Below are 20,477 nucleotides of genomic sequence, written 5' to 3'. Positions count from 1 at the left end.
TCTCTCACCGAGGTTCCGATCCACTCCATCTTGGACTACCTCTGATCTTTCAACAGCAGCGCCTGGCACGGTCAGGGTACACTTGGCAGCCATCTCTACCTCCCACCCAGGGGAGAGTGGCCGCACCATATTCTCACACCCTTTGGTTTTTAGGTTCCTCAAGGGCTTGAAGCGTTTATACCCCCAAGTTCGCCGCCCCGCCAAAACCTGGGTCTTCAACCTGGTTCTAACCAGTCTTATGACTGCCCCATTCGAGCCACTGACAACATGCTCGCTGATATACCTGTCCTGAAAGACAGTTTTTCGTTGTAGCCTTTGCATCGGCCAGACGAATCTCTGAGCTTCAGGCTCTCAAGGTGGACTGTGTTTCTCAAGGGCACAGTGCAGTTGTGACCACATCCAGCCTTCCTCCCCAAGGTGCTGTCGACGTTTCATATCAACCAGGATATCTTCCTTCCGGTCTTCTTTCCGAAGCTACACTCATCGCGAGGGGAGCACGTTTGCGCTCCCTAGACGTCCGTAGGGTGCTCGCATTCTATCTCGAGCAGACAAAGCCCTTTCGTAACGCCCCAACTCTTCGTTGTGCTGGCAGACCGGACGAAGGGCCTACCTGTCTCCTCCCAGAGGATTTCATCTTGGGTGACGTCGTGCATCCGCACCTCCTGTGACTTGGCCCATGTTTCTTTGAGCCACCTTACTGCACATTCCACCAGGGCTCAGGCTTCTTCTGCTGCCTTCCTGGCTCACTTACCCTTCCAGGGGATATGTCGTGCAACTACCTGGTCCTCGGTCCACACCTTTGCCTCATTGGTTCAACAGTCCAGAGATGATGCAGCCTTTGGCTCAGCAGTTTTGCATTCTGCAACATCTCACTCCGACCCCACCGCCTACGTAAGACTTGGGAATCACCTAACTGGAATGCATATGAGCAATCACTCGAAGAAGAAAAGACGGTTACTCACCGTTGTAACGGTTGTTCTTCGAGATGTGTTACTCATATCCATTCCAGACCCGCCCTCCTTCCCCACTGTCGGAGTAGCCGGCAAGAAGGAACTGAGGAGCGGATGGGTCGGCAGGGGTATATATTCGGCGCTATAGCGGCGCCACTCCAGGGGGCGCCCAGCCCACCCACCGAGTGTTGCTAGGGTAAAAATCTTCCGACGAATGTGCACGCGGCGCGCGCACACCTAACTGGAATGGATATGAGCAACACATCTCGAAGAACAACAGTTACAACGGTGAGTAACCGTCTTTTTCAAATAGCACTGCACTAGCTTTAGGAATCTTTAGTGTGTACCAGCAGGGCCTGCACAGACCAGTTAAGGCACAACACATTAGTGTGCTTTAGAAATCACACCCCCATAGTGCGCATTTACCCACTGTGTAGGCAAGCCCTAAGTCACTTCTGAAAATGGGCTTTAGGCACTTTTGAAAATTGTGCCTATGTCTTCATATAAACTTGTGCACTTCCAAGTATACTGTTGGAGCTAAATAATTTGTATTTTTTTCTCTCTCCTTTTGCTTTCTCTTTTTACCCTGTCCTTTTTTGTCTTTCCTTCTCCCCACTCCCTCCTTTTAGTTTTCTGTATTTCCTCCTTACAAGGATGCTTGTTTTGTTATACAACCTTTCTAGGTGGAAAATGTTTAGTACATAGGAAGATTATAGAAAGGTATGAAAGAAATAGTACAGATCCAAAATGATTTCTGGAGACTAGGATTAGTATTTTTCCTTCTGCATCAAAGGTTTTCTTGCAGAGGAAATTCATTAGGATCACATCGATAATCTTAAATAGTTTCTCTTCACAGTGAGCTCCATAGCCTAGTTAAGCACTAATTTGATGATTGCTGCTGGTATTTGCCACCCAAGATGCATTTGGGCAGGCTGTAGAAAGCAGATTGGGATGCATATCTAGGCATTTTGGGTGTGAAGGGGAAACACTCACACTTAATTGCCAGCCGTCAAAATCCTCATTTTTCTGGTCTAGAACTGTTGCAGCTAGATTCTGGTCTCTCATTTTAAAGTTGGTGATTGGCATCAGGTGGTGTTTTGTTATGACACCTGTCAAAATATGCAGCTGTTCTTACTGGAACATGAATTGGAATGTTTGGCCTTAACAAATTTTACCTGATCTTACTGGTTGTTCCATCTGTTCCAAGGTCTTTGGATTATCTATCTTGCTTTTAAGAGAGATTTATTTTTTTCTGGTACCATTCAATTTTGCCTTCTTTTATGCTGTTAATATATTAAAGGGACAATGCCAACTTGAAAATTATATTTCCTGAAAATGTTGAACCTACTATAATTAAAAGTAACACCTAAGGTAACTCACTGGGAAAAAAGTAACAAAATACATTCCCATTGTCTGTACTTTTTACTGTACACAAAGCTGCTTTAAGAACCCCAAAGGCTATCAACAGGGTTTAAATTTAGGGACCTTCAGTATGGAGACCACCAGCACTTGAGTTAAAGGTGAACTCCAGTAGCTTGCAGTAGAAGTAGGCTGTTCTCTTTTGTTCATTAGCTTTCCAAGTGAGTAATACTGTCAGTGTTACTTTCACTGTTCTGCTGGATAGCCAGTCAATTTCCCCCTTGCTGAGAAAAACCTTATACACATCAACTGGAGAGTAGAAAACTCTTTTAACAATATTTATGCATTTGAATTTCAGGACATACTATTTGTTTTTATATACTTCTATATGGATGTGTACTTGTTATTTGATCAGCACCAGTGTATTCAGTACAGAACTGAATAAGATATAATAGAGGACCTGGTCTCTACCCAAAGGAGTTTATAATCAAAGTCTCTGATCTTGCAAAGGGCTGCACACAGCTAGTCCTCGATTTGTACATCACATCCCTTTGCCTAGTGGGATTCCACCTGGATGTCTGTGTCCACCTATGTAAGGGCCCTCTGCAAGGCCGGGCTTAAGTTAGGCAAAACAGTTCAGACCACAGAACAGCAGGTAACCAAGTACAGGGAACACTTTTACACAATATAGTTGACACTTAATTCTGTAAAATCCAAGGCTGGGAAAGGCCATTGTGATCATCTAGTCTGACCTCCTGTATAACACAGGCCAGAGAACTTCCTCAAAATAATTCCTGGAATATATCTTTTTAGAAAAACATCCAATCTTGATTTTGAAATTGTCAGTGAAGAATAGTTCACCATGACCGTTGTTAAATTGTACCAATGGTTGATTAATTATGTAATATAGCCCATTTATTTCTGCCATAGATTAGTATTAATATACTCAGTCTTCCTTCTTGCTTTCTCTTTTCCCATGTAATCCGTTGGTTATTGAAGCAAATATATTCCCTTTTCCTGTCTTTGATCCATAGGCTTATGAGATTAAATTTCATATGCTGAATTCTATAATCCATTTATCAGACCTTTATAATACTATTGTTATTGAGAGGTTATAATAATCAGCAAATATAATTGCTGCTTCTCATTTTGGTTCCAGGTAATTGAAACAATGTATAAAAACAAAAATAACAATCTTTTCTCCATACTGATACACTCTCTGCCAGTCACCTCTTCCATTTTGAAATACTTCTATTCAAAAGCACCCAGTGTTTTCAACATGCAAATGATTACTTCATCCATTCACACTGCTCACTTTCCCCAACTCTTGTACCACAACTACTGCCCTATTCGAGGAAGGATGGTGTTATGATTATGGCAGTAGACTCAGAGCCCAGACTCTGTGGCTTGCCCCAATTGTAAAGGAGGATAATGGTTGGTCTATATTGTCTGTTTAGATTGTAAGCTCTTCGGGGAAAGATTTGTCTCTTGCTATTTTCTTTTATGGTACCTAGCAAAATGTGGCCACAGTCTTGGTTGGCGCATATAGTCATTGTATGTAAATTTCATATCTGAATGTTAACATTATGTCTGTGGTATTTCCGTGCACCTCATACATTGTTGCACAACATTGATTTTCTTTGGTCCTCAAATTAAATATAGCAAGAAACTAGTTGTGACCCACTCTGATTAAATTTGGGAAGTGGTTTCCATTCTGAGCCCATTTATTCAATCATTCAGAACTTCCTGAAACTTTCAAATCTTGGGCTGAAATTTTCTATTACTTGATTTCTACCTGAAAGTTTTGGACAGTTTCAACAAAACGGTTCAAATGCTTTCAAGCAAACGAAGCATGGGGAAAAAATACTGTACCCATTATAAACTAATAATTTTTGTAACTTTGTTGCTTAGTAATGCAATACTAATGCAGAAATGATTGAAATTTACCATGGAAATTTACTTTGATTTTACCAAAAATCACATGCTTATCATGTGTGACAGAGTACACACTTAGGGCCTGATTCCATTTAAAACAATATGTGTTTTTAATATAGCCAAATGCAAAGGTATACACTAGAAACAAGGACTGCAGATCATATCTATAGAATGGGGGACTGTGTGCTGGAAAGCAGTGATCTGAAAAGGATTTTCCAGCATCATGGTTGACAAGCAAGACAAGACATAACAAGAACCAGTGGCTCGAAGCTGAAGCCGGACAAATTCAAATTAGAAATTAGGCACACATTTTTAACTGGAACAACCTACCAAGGGATATGGTGGATTCTCTCCTTCTTTTGATAGATGATGATGATGATAATAATAATTAATATTGTCCTCAAATCAAGACTGGATGGCTTTCTGGAAGATATACTTTAGCCAAACACACGTTATGTTTTTGTCAAAAATAAGTTATTGGGCTTAGTAAAAGGGTAACAGGGTGAGATTTAATGGCCTATCATATACACGAGATCATACTAGATGATCTAACGTACCCTTCTGACCTTAAACTCTGTGAATCCAATGCCTGTTGAAGTCAATGGGAGCCTTTCCATTGATCTAAATAGCTGCTGGATAAGGCCCTTGAGGAAGGCTGTGCATTCATATGTACCCAAATTAGTTTTCCAAGCAACTGACTAATCATTTGTATATCTCCTAAAGAATATGGGATAGGGCATTCCAGTTGTGTCTAGCCAAATAGTTTCTCAATATGTAATTTACCGTGCTGCTTTTTTTGCAAGGAAGCAGAACTTTGAAATCCTGGAGAGGATACTTTTTTTTGTGTGTCCATCTTTTTTTCTTTTTAAATTTAAAAAAATGGATTGTTTTGTTTTGTTTTAAACTACATTAATAGACTGTTAAAGTTGCATGGTTAAGTATTCAAAAGGCATGAAATGACAATTATGGTTCCCCTTGTGCATATATGTTAGAATACTGAACTACATGTCATATTATTTCTCAGTTAATAAGGCAGAAGAGGGGTTTTTCCTATATATAGGATTTTACATTCTGTTTGGCTATACGAAGAAGTGCACAATAGTGTGTGTGTGTGTGTGTGTGTGTAAAAACCATACTAGTTCAACTTGCTACAAAGAACAACATGTGACAGTGAAAATTTGCTGGTTATGAATAGGCCATCAAAGTTCACAGCCAGATTAACTTTGATTAATTCTCTCATCCTTTGATGTGCACTATCTGAGGAAGACTGTGCTAGTGATTCAACAGAAAATGCACTCTAAGAAGTTTACAGACCAAAGGCCTGGCTCATTGATTCTTTCTGTTGGTTTCAGAGAGGGCTGAATCAGGCCCAAAGGCCTGCAAAAAAATTATGCATGCGAGTAGTCCCATTGAATTGAATTATTCATGTGCATAAGTGAGTTCAATTGAATTACTTGTGTCCATAAGTGTTGGCAGGTTCTGGACCAACATTATTAAAACTGGATATGTTAGAGAGAAGATACTTTATCATATAGAAAGTGTCAGTAAGTGTTTAAAACGTTTTCACAGTGAACAGTGTAAATATTTAAGAATACAATATGCTGTACATATAGCTAAAGTTGCAGAAAAAGTATATTACAGTTGTATTACTTTAGAGATTGTATGAAATCATGTATCCAAGACTACCATATATACTCGTTTATAAATGGGTCTACACCAAAATTTGATGAGTTTAAACGCTATGGAATCATTTAATTGAATATCTTTGTTGTTTTGTTTACTTGGAGCGTCTGCAGGCATGGAGCCCCTCGGCTCCCTGAGGCCACGGTTTGCCGTTCCCAGCCACTTCCCACAGTTCCCATTGGCTGGGAACGGCGAACCGCGGCCACAGGGAGCTGAGGGGCTCCATGCCTGCAGACGCTCCACGTAAACAAAACGTCCTGATGGGCTGGGAGTCAAAGTTTTCCAACTCATGAAATATAGGGTCAGCTTATGAAAGGGTCATACAGTTTTTGCTATTTTTACCTATCCATTTTTGGGGGTCGGCTTATAAATGAATGGGGTAATGAACAAGTATATACAGTATATTGTATGTGCACAAGGGAAGAGATAAAGTTGTGCCTGAAATCTTAAGTTTTCATACTTAATCATGCACCCTCAGTGTTCTATTAACTATGTTTCATGTATGGGAGTCTAAGAAATTCCTATTCCTTGCAACTGATGTTCTTTATTCTTTTTTCCACTTTGACTAATTTTTTCACTTTTTGTTTTTCGTGATCTATTAAAGTGATGCAGGAGAACATTTAAATAAAAAAAATTATAAATTGTTAGTTTATAAACCATGGGGCCCTGAGCAACCTAGTTATACCGACCTAGCTCCCGGTGCAGACAGCGCTATGTCAACAGGCTGGCTTCTCCCATCGATTTAGCTACAGCCTCTCAGGGAGGTGGCGTGCCTACACAGACAGGAGAAGCTCTCCCATCAGCATAGATCACATCTTCAGTAAGCGCTGCAGCGACCCAGCTGCACCAGTGCATCTCTTTTAACTAACTTTTTTTTCCCTTTTCCTTCTAATTTATTTTCTTCTACTTTATTCTCTGTCATCATTCATTATTTCACTTCACTCTGAGTCCTAAATATTATTTGGTTCATTTACATGGGAATTTTATCTAAGTAAGTTTGGAATTTGGCTATCTTCATATTTATGGTATCGTATTTCCTATTGCCAACTCCAAATGTTCAAAAATCATAAATACCCCAAAAAATCATGAGATTGACTTTAAGATCATGAGACTTAAGAAAGTAATAAATGTGGAGTTTCTTGTGATTTGCTTTCTGGTTTCTGAGCCTTTAACATGCACTTGGGCCATGTTTCTAAGCTTTTCTTCACAGCCCGGAAGGCTAGAAAGTTACCAGTACTTTTCCTTTTAATGAAAGGTGAGACTCTCACAATGTCACTTGTTTTCAGGTGCTGGGTCTTCAAATAAAACATAAAATAAAACATAATATATCCCAAGACTCGTGATAAAGTTGCAAGAATTGGCAACTCTGAAAACTTACCAGAGTATTAATTTAGCAGATTTGAAATGAAGAGAAATCTTTTCCCTATTTTACATCTGAGGTTTTTAGCTTTCTTTTCTTTGTACTATGTAGATTTATATTTTGCTGTGGCTTTTTCATAATAAATAGAGAAGATTTGTTTTTTAAAGCTTAAACATTGCAAGAAGAATGAATGTTTATTGCCTGAATTTTCACCTTTCCCTCTCCCCCCCAGTGTGTTTTTTGTTTTGTTTTGTTTTTCCTTAATATTTTTTTGCCCTAGGTCTCAGTCTTGCTCCCTTTAATGTCAGTGGCAAAATTCCCTTTGACTTTAGCAGCGTCAAAATTAGGCTTGTAGTTCTGAGTAACACTAAAACTGTTTAAACAAAAATGGTGCAAATATTTGTTTTGAGCGATAAGAGCATGCTTAGAAGAGAACTGCAGCAGGTTTTCTTCCACTGCAGCTTACTGGGGAGATGTTGCAGAGAGGATTGCTACAAGCTGCCAAGTTTTGATGAAATTGGGACTGAGAGTTTTGTTTACTTTGTAGAGACAATGGGGGGGGGGAAGAGACAAGACTTGAGGGAATATTGCAATAATAATGAGTGAACAAGTGTCTCCTGTTCTTGTCTTTATTTCCACAAAGCTTCAAAGGATCCCTTCTTTTTCATAGCAGAAATATTAATCACTAGTGGCTATCACAGATAGTGTGTAGTCATTAAAAGTTTACGTAGAGTTAAAGCTCCAGAATACTAATTGTTGCAACTTGTTCTTTAAGCAACTGTTGTGAAATACCTATGGTCTTAAAAGAATTCTCTTTATATTCCATAGATAATGTTCTTTGTGCTTTCCTGGGTAAATCTGATTACATGATTCTGTTCAACTTGAATTTTTTTTTTTATTGTAAGAGGGTAGCGATGCCCTCACAGCTCATAACCTAGATATCTCCAAGGTAATCACGTGCAAGACAATTCACATAGAAATTCTTTACAACAAAATAATATATTTAAATTTCATATTTCTTGTTCAACTATGGTTTTAGTTTTCATGTTTTATTTCTCATCACTATAATTGATTCATATTGTAAATATACCTAGGTTCTCCTATTTACAGATTCAGCAGTATGCTATTTTAAAAGTACTAACCTACTATTCATGTTTCACATTGCAAAATCCTGTCTGTCCACTTAACAGTGCCACCCGTCACCGTGTATCTGAGTACCTTGCATATCAAATCAGTAGCAGTAGTGAACTCCCTAATGAACTGCTTGGAGTCTCCAGCTGTCATCCCTTTTTAAGGAAAAAACTGTGGTGTTTTTTGTTTGCTTGGGTTTTAGGTTGTTTTGATTTGTTTGTTACGTATTTTTATTTTTTGTGGGAGGTGCTGGAGTATATGGGGAGGCAGAGTGTCAATGTTGTGAGTCATTCTCTCGATCAGTATTTATTAATTTGGCAGTATACTAAAATTTATTTCTTTCCAAACTGTAACAGTAGATTTTTATCCTGTGTTTTGCTTATAGTAGCAAATATATTTTTTCTGCTGTCTCGATATGCACACACACAACTCCTCAATTTGTCACATATTTAACAAAAAATACTGTTTGGGTGACTAATTACTTCACAATTTAAGCAAATCTTTATAATTACATATTCAGCTATGACATTATGAAATTAATGTAGAATTGTTTTGTTTCATCTTGTTTCAGTAATTATTTAAAACCAAATGTATTCATTTCACAGAGCAACATTTTAAGTATTGATATTTTGACTACATTGGTTCTGTGCTAACTTCTTAAAATTTATTTAGATTATTTTCTTTGGTTCTGTGTTTAGTATATTTTTTTATCTTTAGGATATGTTCATTGTGCTTTTTTTTAGGTAAGGTTTGTTACGTTTGCAGTACTAATATTCTCAGTATATTTTTCCTTTGTTATTATCCTTATATTAAGACCATCAAAAAGATTTATTTATTTTTTTAATCAAAAGGCTCAACATCCATGCCTCATAGGACAGTGGAAGCTGTGTTGGGGGGAGGGAGGGGTGTTTGTAGATTTGCCCTTTTCTACTGGAATGGGCTCTTCCATGTCAGCTCCTTTGGCACTGGTTTTCTTACTCTCAGCAGGAGGAAACTGAAAGACATGCCTTTGATGCAACATGATGTGGTGCTGTCACAGAGCAACAAATCAAAGTCCTATTGTTTAGACCAAAATTCTTATTGAGCTCTGTTAAGTCGGTTAAGTCTTCAAAGTCAGCACTTTCCATGATTCTCTCATTAGATTGCTTTTTACTTTTTATCAGTAGAGCTTGATGAGAATTCACTGAAGATTCACAAGAGTCATATTGCAGTTTGGTCTTTGCCTTTTTCATCCTCCATTCTCTCTCTGTGAAATTCTACTGAACTGCTTTTAGAGCCCATTATGCTCATAACCTTCCCTTCCACCATGCTACACACATAGGTCACCTTGCAGGGTCTTTTGATAACAAAGCTTCATAATCATCCACCTTCTCAAAAGATTTTTAGTAACTTGCTATTGCTTCTCTCATGCTTTCAAGGTCTTTCTCAACGTTTTTCTGTCACAGCAGTTTAAAGATAATTATTCCTCTTCCTCAATCTGAAACAAAGCCACAGATTCAATTTTTGGATGTTAGAAATTGTATAGTAGGTAGAAAATATAGAAGTATTTTTGTTGGTTTCTTTTAAAAAATTATTCTAGAGTAAAAATAAATCTTTTTATGAACCGAACCCCTTGAGATACAATTTATAGGAATGCCATAGATTTTTTTTTCAAGGGAAGTTTATTTGTTTGTTTTATATCTAAATATTTTGAGGGTTGTAACACTTACAAATCGGCGAAGACTTGTAAAGTCTAAAATAATTATCATTATTTTTCCTCAGAAAAATAAGTCTACAATTGTTTGTTAAATTAACATAATGTAATGTTTTCATATGGGTGCTGCAGACCTACACCAGTTGTACCTAAGAGTAACCACATCAAAATCATATAACAAAAATGAAGATAGATGTTCCTAGATCCAATATGGGGGCGGGGATCAAGCTGATTTATCTGAGAACAGTTTGGATCTCAAACTTGATTGTCCAACAAGTAAAACATCCCAGGGTTTTTCTGTAAACAAAGTTAATTCTTTAAATTAAGATGTGTATGCATGCACGCATGTTTCTCCCTTTCTGAAGGACAATTTGCTGATCTTATTTGACCTACAGTTACAAAATATTGGGTAGGTTGACTGATTGGCATGCCCTATCAGAGGTTCAGGTTAAAAGTTGGTTTCCCTCCTCACCGGATGGCAGCAATTCCTTTTACCACATTTTCATGAGAGCATATGCATAGCTATGTGCATTCCTCCCAAAGTGCAACTTGCTAAGCAGAATAATTTAGCAAAGTAACAAACCAAGCAAGCAAATCATTTGTTCTGCTGTTCAATAAGGTATGCAAGGAAACTGAGGTGGGAGGGCAGTGCCAGTCAGTGCCTTCAGGATTTTTAAGTTCAGGTTGGCAGTCTGTTCAGTGCACAATAAGTAACTGAATTTCAATTGTCTGATCCTCGTGTATACTTGCCCTGGCTGCTGATCAATATTTTTTTTCCAGACATGCTTGGATCACGTTACTATAGTAAAAATTATTTTACTTTAAAGGATTCTAACTATATTATCAAGATTTATTCCAAGAGAGGCAACAGAGAGAGAAGAAAAAACACCAGTGTTCTGGATCCTTCTGGGATGTCAGCATGGGCCACAAAGCATATAAAAAAATAAAAATCTAGGAGGTGGAAGCATGATATTGATCTCTTCCTTCCTGTGGACTGGCTCCATGCTGCAGTAGTCTTTGATGGATGCTGTGACATCACAGCAAGGTTCATACTAATGGATCACATTTGAGTGGTTTCTGGCCAGCTGCCCTGAATGAAGTAGCACATCATTTGTGCTTAACAAATAATAAATTAATAACACAAATAAAGTATATTTTTAGGTAATACTGTGCTGGATGCCTGTCCTAACTGAGCTGTTAGGGACTTTCAGCATGTATCAGAATTGTTATGTGACTTTTTGCAGGACACTATGAATTCCCATAGCTTTCTGCATTAAAAAATAATTAAATGAGTTTCTCTATTCACACAGAGGAAGTGTGATTTATAAGCCAGATACAGTTGGCCTTCAGCTCCGTTCATCTCTCTAACATAAGGTGACACCAACTTTGGTGATACAGCTTAGTAATGTGGTTCTGGGTTACTCCTTCCCTTTCTGCCTCTGATAGCATACCCACACACACTAGAGGCCTCATGTGCAGCAATGTAGAGGATCAATAACTTTCCAAAATAGGCAGTCCCAAAGCTGGTTTACATATTCTATGATTTGTTAGTGAGAGGCATGTTTCCTCTGTGGCACTGCCTATGAATTGAACTATGCTGATTTGGTTCCCAAGTCACGTCTCCCACATGACATTACTGCTGCCATGTTACTGGGTTGTATTAGTTTTTACAAAGAGAGCCAATGATACAGCTTTGTTCTGAGTTCTTTTCAGGGTTGTTATTGATATGACACCTTCATCAACAAAAATTGCTTCTAAGCCTTCAGATTTTTTTTCCATTTTATAGTCCACATTCTCTGAAGCTTTGCTACACAAACTGGACCTAATTTGCCTTTTGCTTGACACAGAAAAATCTATTAGAGTATATCATGAGTTGCATTTCTCCAAAATAACCATACTGTCTATGCATTTCTCATTATTACTTCTTAGCAGAATTATTACTTGAAGGTTGAATTAGAGCTCACTGATCCATCGTTGTGGTAGAGAATATGGCCAGCCTTAGGTCATGTTTGCCTTTTTAGATTTGCAAGACAGGCATTTGAGGTTCATAGCATTCTGCTACAAAACAGTTTTAGCTCAGTGTTCCCTCATGAAGAGATTCTGCAGTGCATACACTTTGGTTGTCCCCAGCTTGCATGCCTGGCTCTCCAGCGATCTAGGCATTTTTCCTTATCTTGTTTTGTCCTGTATTGTGCTTGATTACTAGTCAGTATAAGGACAAATTAAGCTCTTTGCTATTGGTTTGATAACTTTTTTAAACATTTCCTTAAAGGAATTCCAAAGGCGTTTTTGCTTTCTTAATCTGTGTTGTATACTTGATGTTTTATGCAATTTGTGGGTACTCCTACAGAGGGAACACTTCAGTCTCTAAGAGGAGTCTTTGGGGATACTTACCTTTGGAGAAAGGGAATTTACTTAGATGTAATTGGAGTTCTCTTAAGGTCATAATTAGTGAGTGGTTTTCTGGTTAAGATTCTGTCTTGTTTAAAAAAAAATCTTTAGAGACAATGACACATTGTGTATTTCCCCCTTTGACACGTGTGCCTCATAAGAGAAGGTACAAAATCTCATCATTTTTCTAAAAAGTTCCTTAGTCCTGTTTATAAGAACTGGTGAGCCAAAAATGAGACTCTCTGGAGGATAATCCCTTTAGTTTAGAGTATGCCATCAGGTTAGTGTACTAGACTTATAGGCAAGTGTTCTCTCTTTCTCAGTCATCTTCCCCCATCATAGTTTTCCCGTTTGTTACTAATAACTTTGTTTCTTAGGATCTGATTCTTCCCTCAGATAGTTTTGCTCAGTATCCATTCAAGTGTGCAAATATCAGAGAGCAAATAAGGTGCAGAGTGGGTCTGAGTCAGTTGGGATGCTCAGCTACTTGCAGGACTGGGTCCTTAGATTACTGTATCTTTTTTTACTTTCTAATAACATTAAAAGAAAGCAATCTTTTTGTTGCAAATATTGGTTAAAGTTCTCTTTCCCCACCCCTTCCGTTTGGTATCCTGTGTCACCGCAAGGAAAACTTTATTCAGTTTGGCATTCACAATGTAATGGGTCTCTCCATAGGAACACTACTGTCTTCACAGGAGACAATATTTAATATGATAAAAGCTGAACTAAAGAGGTAGGGGAAGAGGTGGGGAGCTGTTTGGTGTTTCAGGGCAGTGATAATCTTAGCACAATGGATCCCAGATCCTTATTGGGGCTTTGGGTACTATTACAATACAAAGTAATAATAATAGAAACTCAAATAACGTATTTTACTTCCTTGATTTTCTTTAATTGCACATCAGATTTCATGTACTTATGTCACAGTATTCCTCTTGTTAACTTTTTGTCGTTTAATTTGCTTTTTTCATTCTCTTATCTAGTTTCTTTTAATATATGTTGATTTTCTGTCTTTTTTTTTTTTGTTAGGGGCCCTTCTAATATGCTTTTCATTTATTTGGAGGAAGTATGAGTGCAGGGGACTGGACTAGATGACCTCTCGAGGTCCCTTCCAGTCCTATGATTCTGTGATTTAATTTGCATTTAATTTGTGTTGCTTTCTTATTTGGTTATCTGTCTTTCTCAGTATGTGTGTCATCTTTTTTAAGAGCTACCATTAGAAAAGCCATCTTAAATTCTTCAATACTATTTGTAAATTAGGGATTATTATATTTCTGTAGCAACTCTATAGTTAAATCATAGATGAGTTTCCATTCTAAACCCTTATTTTCAGTTGCTAATAAATTCTTCTAATTTCTTTTGGCCTTCTAGACACACAATATGCTGTTATTTTAAGGATGAATTAATTGCACACTTTTACCATTGTGATTATGCTTGTCTGTATATATTTATATTTCTCTGTCCAAAAATATATGATTCTATAAAGTAGCAAACATTTTACTCATTTAACATTGTTATTTAACCAAGGGAAGAAGAGAATTTAGAGATTTTAATTCCTAATCACTTTCTCTAGTGAATATGCCTAGGAAATGTTTTAAGAAATACCCTATAGACCATAGTCAACAATATGCACGGATAACTGTAGCAATCAAATTGAGTAACATTTCATTATGGTTGTAGGTTCCATGGTTCCCTTTTCCATGCGGATTTTACATGCTGAACTTGAACAGTACCTAGGAAATCCCCAGGAGTCACTTGATAGACTGCACAGCATGAAAACAATCTGCACAAAGGTAAAAGCTTCTTTAGACCAGAGGTTCACAAACTTTTTTTGCTGTGTCCTGTTCTCCAGGGGAACCATGTCGCCTGCCCGACCTCCCCCTTCCAACTCCTGGTTGTCCCAGGCAGAAAGTGACTCATTGAGGGGAACAGGCAACACACACTTGGGATGTTGACAGGGCCTGACTGACTCCATGCCTGGAGGACCAGGAGCAGGTGAAGGAAAATCAGAGAAGAGGCAGGACATAAGACCAATGGGCCAGAAAGTCAGTCACAGAGAGTGAGAGTTTAAGGCCAGAAGGGACCCCGAGATGAGAGGCCATCAACACTACCCACACACTAAACCCAACAGCAGCAGATACTGACTTTCCTTCACCTGCTCCTGGATAAGCATTCTTCCTCATCTTAAAGAAACTCACCTCCTAACTGCTTCTGAGCTCAGCATCAGCATGGTACCTCTATATTGAATTTTGCATACACTGGCTATCTGGTATTTAAAGTGCCACACTCTTTGGCATGTGTCAGAGCTTTCAGCTGGCTATATTAAAATGGGCAAATCCCAGTTATGATATAATTAGCCATGATTCCCTGCCAGAACAAAGATGTCTGGTCAGCTTTGAGATAAAAGATATACATTTCCTCTTTTTATTTTCCTTTTTAAAGGAGATATTACTGTTCAGTTATTTTAAAGGCCTAACAATATATGGCTTTAGTTATCTGCCATCAGATACATATTTTGTCTTCCAGTGCACCTCTAAGACAGGAATTGCAGGAACAGGTGTAAGGGAGAGAGGAGGGAATTAAGAGGAAGATGCACAAACAGGACAGATGAGAAATTTTGCACAGTTGGTAATTTAACCACTTAAACCATTTGAAATTGTTTAGAAAAAAATTACTAAATATGACATTTCTGCATATATAATTGGTCGCACAAATCTGTTAATCGGGACCTTGTCTGCAGTGTTCATAAGTAGAACACATTCTCCACATTAAAAGAAAAAGTCATGGCACAACCAAAAAACTAACATTAAAAATAAGGGGGAATTGATGATGGGGGATCTTTGCAGCCATAAACCAATAGTGTTTTGGTTTAATACTTTAAAAGCGAAGGAGGAATATTTCAAAATCCTTAGCCCTCTTTCTCATTTACAGAAGTGTCTATGGATACCCATTATGTAAATGTGATGGTCTTGGAATCATAAAAGCTAGAGGTGGGAAAAAACCTATTAGCTCACCTTCTAGCTCTCTGCCAATGCATGATTGTTTTCTAACGCTTAGTCTAGTTTTTAATGAACCGGCCTGTGAGGTTGACACCAGTTCCCTTGAGAGACTATTCCAGCCTAATACTAATACAGTCTCATTGTAAGAAAATGTCCTCATATTCTGTTTTCCTTTACTTAAGTTCATCACATTACCCCTAACTTAAAGTTCTCTGTATACTGCTAAATATTACCTCTCACTCCTTGGTGTTTACACCATTCAGATATTCGTAGACATCACTTTAGCCAATCTATGGACATCACATTTAACTCTTTCATTCTGCTCTTAACTCAGTCTCTCCAGCCCCCTCATCACTTTACTCTTATGTGAACTCCCTCACATTTGCTAGTGTGTTTCTATAATCAGGTACACACAATTGCACTCAGTATTCAAGATGAGGTCTGATGATGTTGCACACAAAACTTCATCATGTTGCACTCAAAACTTCATGGGGCATGAAGTCATTCCTAAGGCTCAGCCAGCCAATCAGTTTTAGTCAGTAAATACTTAGTCATGTTACAGTATAAACGAGGAGTGGGCAAACTACGGCCCGCAGGCCACATCAGGCCCGCGGGGCCGTCCTGCCCGAGCTTCTGGCCTGGGAGTCTCGCCCCTGGCCCCTCCCCTGCTGTCCCTCCTCCCCCGCAGCCTCAGGTCACTGGCTCACTCTGTTGCTCGTGCAATGCTCTGGGCGGCAGGGCTGTGAGCTCCTGGGGCAGCACGGCTTCAGAGCCGGCCTGACCCGATCTCTGTCTGTGTGGTGGCGGTGGCAGTGTGGCCCAGCTCCAGCCAGGCTGCACGGCTGTAGCGCCGCCAGCCACCGGTGCTCCAGGCAGCGCAGTAAGGGGGCAGGGAGCAAGGGGGGTTGAATAGAGGGCAAGGGAGTTCGGAGTGGTGGTCAGGGGGCAGGGGTGTGGATAGTGGTCAGGGGGGAAATGGGGTTGAATGGGGGCAGGGGTCCTGGGGGGGCAGTCAGGAAGGAGGGGCGGTTGGATGGGGCGGCAGGGGGCAGTCGGGGAAGAGGTTCCGGGGGCAGTCAGGGAACAGGGAGAAGGGGTGGTTGGATGGGGCAGGGATCCCGGGGGGGCCATCAGGAATGAGAGGAGGGGTTCAATGGGGCGGCAGGGGTCCAGGGGCAGTCAGGGGACAGGGAGCGGGAGTGTGTAGATGGGGCAGGGGTTCCAGAGGGGCCGTCAGAGAACAGGGGGGATTGATTGGGGCAGGAGTCCCGGGGGATGGGAGGGCAGATAAGAGGTGGGGGCTGAGCCACAACCCCCTCCCCTATCCAGCCCTCCATACAATTTACAAAACCCGATGCGGCCCTCAGGCCAAAAAGTTTGCCCGCCCCTGGTATAAACTGTAGCCAAATGGGTAGGGTCTATTCAAGAGAGCTCATGGATTGGCATAACCAAAGCTTTTCAAGTCAATATCAAGGGGCATAATCAAAGTTTCTATGGTCAGTTAGTACAATTCCTGCCTGCATAATCTTTATTAGGATTATAATATTAGGATTATAGAGTATTATAATTATCCCATTGTGATATACACCAAATTCACACAGGAAAATAAAGGTTACCCTAATCAGGGTCATGCATGCATAGCTAGAGTTTTGTTATGCATTCCTTATGCAGATTGTTGAATGGAAACTTTTCCCAGAATACAGTTTTATTTAATCAAATGTATAGCTGCGGATATGCCTCAAGGAGGAATTTAGATCCTGTACATTTTTCCGCTGAGTTCAAATATAGCCATGAGTATAACCAGTGAAACAATCACAGGAACTGCAGAATTGCATGTCCTACAATTTGTCTCATTGCAAATTCTGCCTTTTTCTGCAGAACTTAAGCTTCTTGTTTTAGGGCAGGGAAACAGGGGGTGGAAATTGCTAGTGCACTGTGTGGTACCACTAGCCTTCCCTGCATAAATCAATATGCTGTTGCCCTGTTAAGCTAGCATTGCAGAGAACTGTCTCCAGACAAACAGCATCAGCAGCAAAGGTATGAACTGTTTCTTCCATTCACCTCGATGATGTGTTCACTTGAAAATCTAGCTGGGACCACTTAAATGCTAATACTACCGTGAAATAAACTCTAACAAACACTCACCTGGAGACAGAAATTTAAAAAGAAGACAAAGATGCCTTAGAATAAAATCATCCCTGGTGTAACCAGAATGAAATCAGTGTAATTACTTCAGAGTTGCATTTAACCCATGATTCTCTTCTGTTGCAAAATAAGCTCTTTCCTTTTGCCCGCCTGGTGACTAAAATGGCCATTTTTTGTATGCTGCTGAAGAGGCACTGGGCTCTTAGCTGCATCTTTTGGCACCTAAGCGTCTTTAAAAATCTATTCCTTAAATTCCTAAACCCCATTTTCAAAAGGCTCTTAATGCCTAAGGCACTTTTAAAAATAAAACTTAAGCTGTGGGATCAGTTGATCTCTTTTGACAATTTTACCCTATTTCTTTCATTGTTTGGAAAGCACAAAGCACATTTTGAGTGCTACTGCACTGTAAATAATCTCTCTTTAAACTGGCATGAGCTGAAAGCACTAGGTACGCAGTGTACTCAGCCCCCAGGAGAGGGAGTGCCTCCTATGTTGCTGATAAACTAAACTCACCAGCTAATTAAAGAGTGAGTGGCTTAACAGGCTCTTAAGGGAGTCCCATTCAGTCTACTGTGACCAAAAAGATGAAACTGAAATGCAGTGATTTATGAGTGGATGGGAAGCAGCAAAAATAGGGTAATCTTCAGGAGTCAGAGAGACATTTGGATACACCATAGCGGGACTGGAGAAATGCAATTGGCTTACATTACAAATGAAACTGTAGATATATATATTTTCTAAGTGCAGATATCTTAAGCCAGAAGCTCCAATAGTTATACATATTCATTCTCCAGATAATCCAGCAAACATAATTTTTTGCTCACTCCATAGTTTATATTATTTAAAATCTCTAATAAATAAAAAACAGCAACAAAATCCCAACTTTGGGAAGGAAATGGAGCTGAGAGTTAGAAGTGTCATTATCTAATTAAGAACAAAAAAGGCAAATTCTATTTAAAACTAGAGCATTACTGAATTTATGGGATACCTAAAATAAAATTTTTAAAAACCTCTTAGTTCCCTTCTGGAATCAGTTTGACATTTTTGCAAGAGCTAATCATCATTCTCTTGTGGGGCATATTTGATATTTTGCTTAACAAAATGCATATGTCCCTGGTGTATGCTGTCTTTTAATGCTTTGTGAGTATCATAAACCTGAACTCTAACATCAGCACTACAGTACAAAGGCTCTCTGTTATGATTGATCTAGCTATAGTAATAATCAGTGATTTTGAAATGTGTCCATGTGAAACACTCCTGTTTGAATTGTTTTACATACAGACTATGACAACTGTAGATAACTTGCGTATAATACAAAATGCTGCCTAATTCCAGAAGGCCTGTTTAAACTCATGTTAGTTTTAAACAATTTCCTACAGATATTAGAAAATTTGGAGCAGGGCTTAGCAGAAGATGGAAGTATGACTAACATTACACAAGAGAACCGACAAGGTAGGCATTTTTTTAAATTTCTTTTTACAGGCAGTGTATTTTTATCACTTGCCCAGGTATGCCAAAAGTTTTCACAAGACTGCCCCAAAGCTGTTAAAAGAGTACTTTTGTGATTGAATAGTCTCTTCGGCCTCTGAAATGATACACCTTGTATTTTTATTTGCTGGAATTCATTTCACAGTTTCACCTTTTATTTTGATCAAATTGGTGCAGTAAATAAAATCTCCTTTGTAGTTTGAAGAAACAAAGAACATGGCTTCCATTCTGTAGTGTTAGGTGTACAAGAAAATCAATTCATTGCTGAGGCTTTGGAGAGAGACCAGATGGACATCTGTGTTAAGAGGCTCATTGCCTCCATCAGTCTTCTCCCCTGAAATCTGAGAAATTTCTTTAGATCTAAATTTTCCCTCCTTCCCTGTTGGTCCCAGCAGATTATATTAATTTGGAGGGTCTTTTGCTGTGTATTACCCTATTTTGATTGAACATTTATGGGAGACTTTTTCTTTTTTCCTTTTTATTTTAATTAACTTGTTTATTCAAGATCATGGGGCAGGAAGAAAGGGGATTTAATCAGGAGCTGCTGTTTGAGACTCCTGACCAAAAAAACATTCCTTTTTCCCCAATAACATTTTTTTTAGGGGGAGGGGCAGCCCTATAGTACCTTTAAACACGTGGGGTGGGAGGGATGGGAAGGAAGGAAAAACACAGGTAAGGATGAGGAATAACATTTTCTAAAGTGTCTTAGGCACTGGAGATCCTAAGGCTCACTGAAAATCAATGAGATTTGTGGATCAGGGCTTTAGCATCCCAGTGAGACTTAGGCGCCTAAACTCCACTACAATCCATAAAACCTGTTTGGCTGCCTCCTAACCCTAAATTCACTCAGCACCTAAATGTTTGCTTTAAAAGTTCCCAAGAAACCAAAGATTTTGCCTCTGTGCATGTGCACAACACCTCACTCATGGCGTCCAGATGCCTAACCCGCAGCGGGATCCTCAAATCAGGTGAAGATAGGCGGGGAAATGTCTCTCTCTCCTGCTGGGCCCAGCCTGGTAAGCGTGCTGAGAGCATGCTAAATGGATGGGGACTTTTCAGAATCCAGCTGGAAGAGTGGGAAGTGGTGGTGGTGCTGCTGCCTCCCTTATAACATTTAGCACAGTGGTTAGAGCACTTTCCTGGGATGTGGGAGACATCCTTCTGCTTGATGGGGATACTGGATTTAAACAGGGGTCTCATATCTCTCAGGAGGGTGTTCTAACCATTGAGCTATGGGATATTCTGATGTGGAGTATCCTCAATCTCTCCTGCTGAAGTTGGATATATAGTGAAAGAGTGATTGGAGCTGGGGGACAGGATCTTGGGTCTCCCCAGGTGGGTGCCCT

At 39.4% G+C, this 20,477-nt stretch overlaps 1 protein-coding gene across 2 annotated transcripts in view; it reads left to right on the top strand.

Annotated features, from left to right (window-relative positions):
- The window catches only part of TRAPPC12 (trafficking protein particle complex subunit 12), a 93,527-nt gene that overhangs the window by 52,290 nt on the left and 20,760 nt on the right, over positions 1 to 20,477 (top strand). For both annotated transcript variants that reach the window (XM_045010009.1, XM_045010010.1), the window contains exons 6-7: positions 14,180 to 14,292; positions 19,023 to 19,095. In XM_045010009.1, the coding sequence (XP_044865944.1) occupies positions 14,180 to 14,292; positions 19,023 to 19,095 (186 nt within the window). The remainder of the gene's footprint in view (positions 1 to 14,179; positions 14,293 to 19,022; positions 19,096 to 20,477) is intronic.

This window comes from Mauremys mutica, chromosome 3 (assembly GCF_020497125.1).
Source record: "Mauremys mutica isolate MM-2020 ecotype Southern chromosome 3, ASM2049712v1, whole genome shotgun sequence".
NCBI classification, from domain to species: Eukaryota; Metazoa; Chordata; order Testudines; family Geoemydidae; genus Mauremys; species Mauremys mutica.
This window is presented reverse-complemented; position numbering and strand designations above follow the sequence as displayed.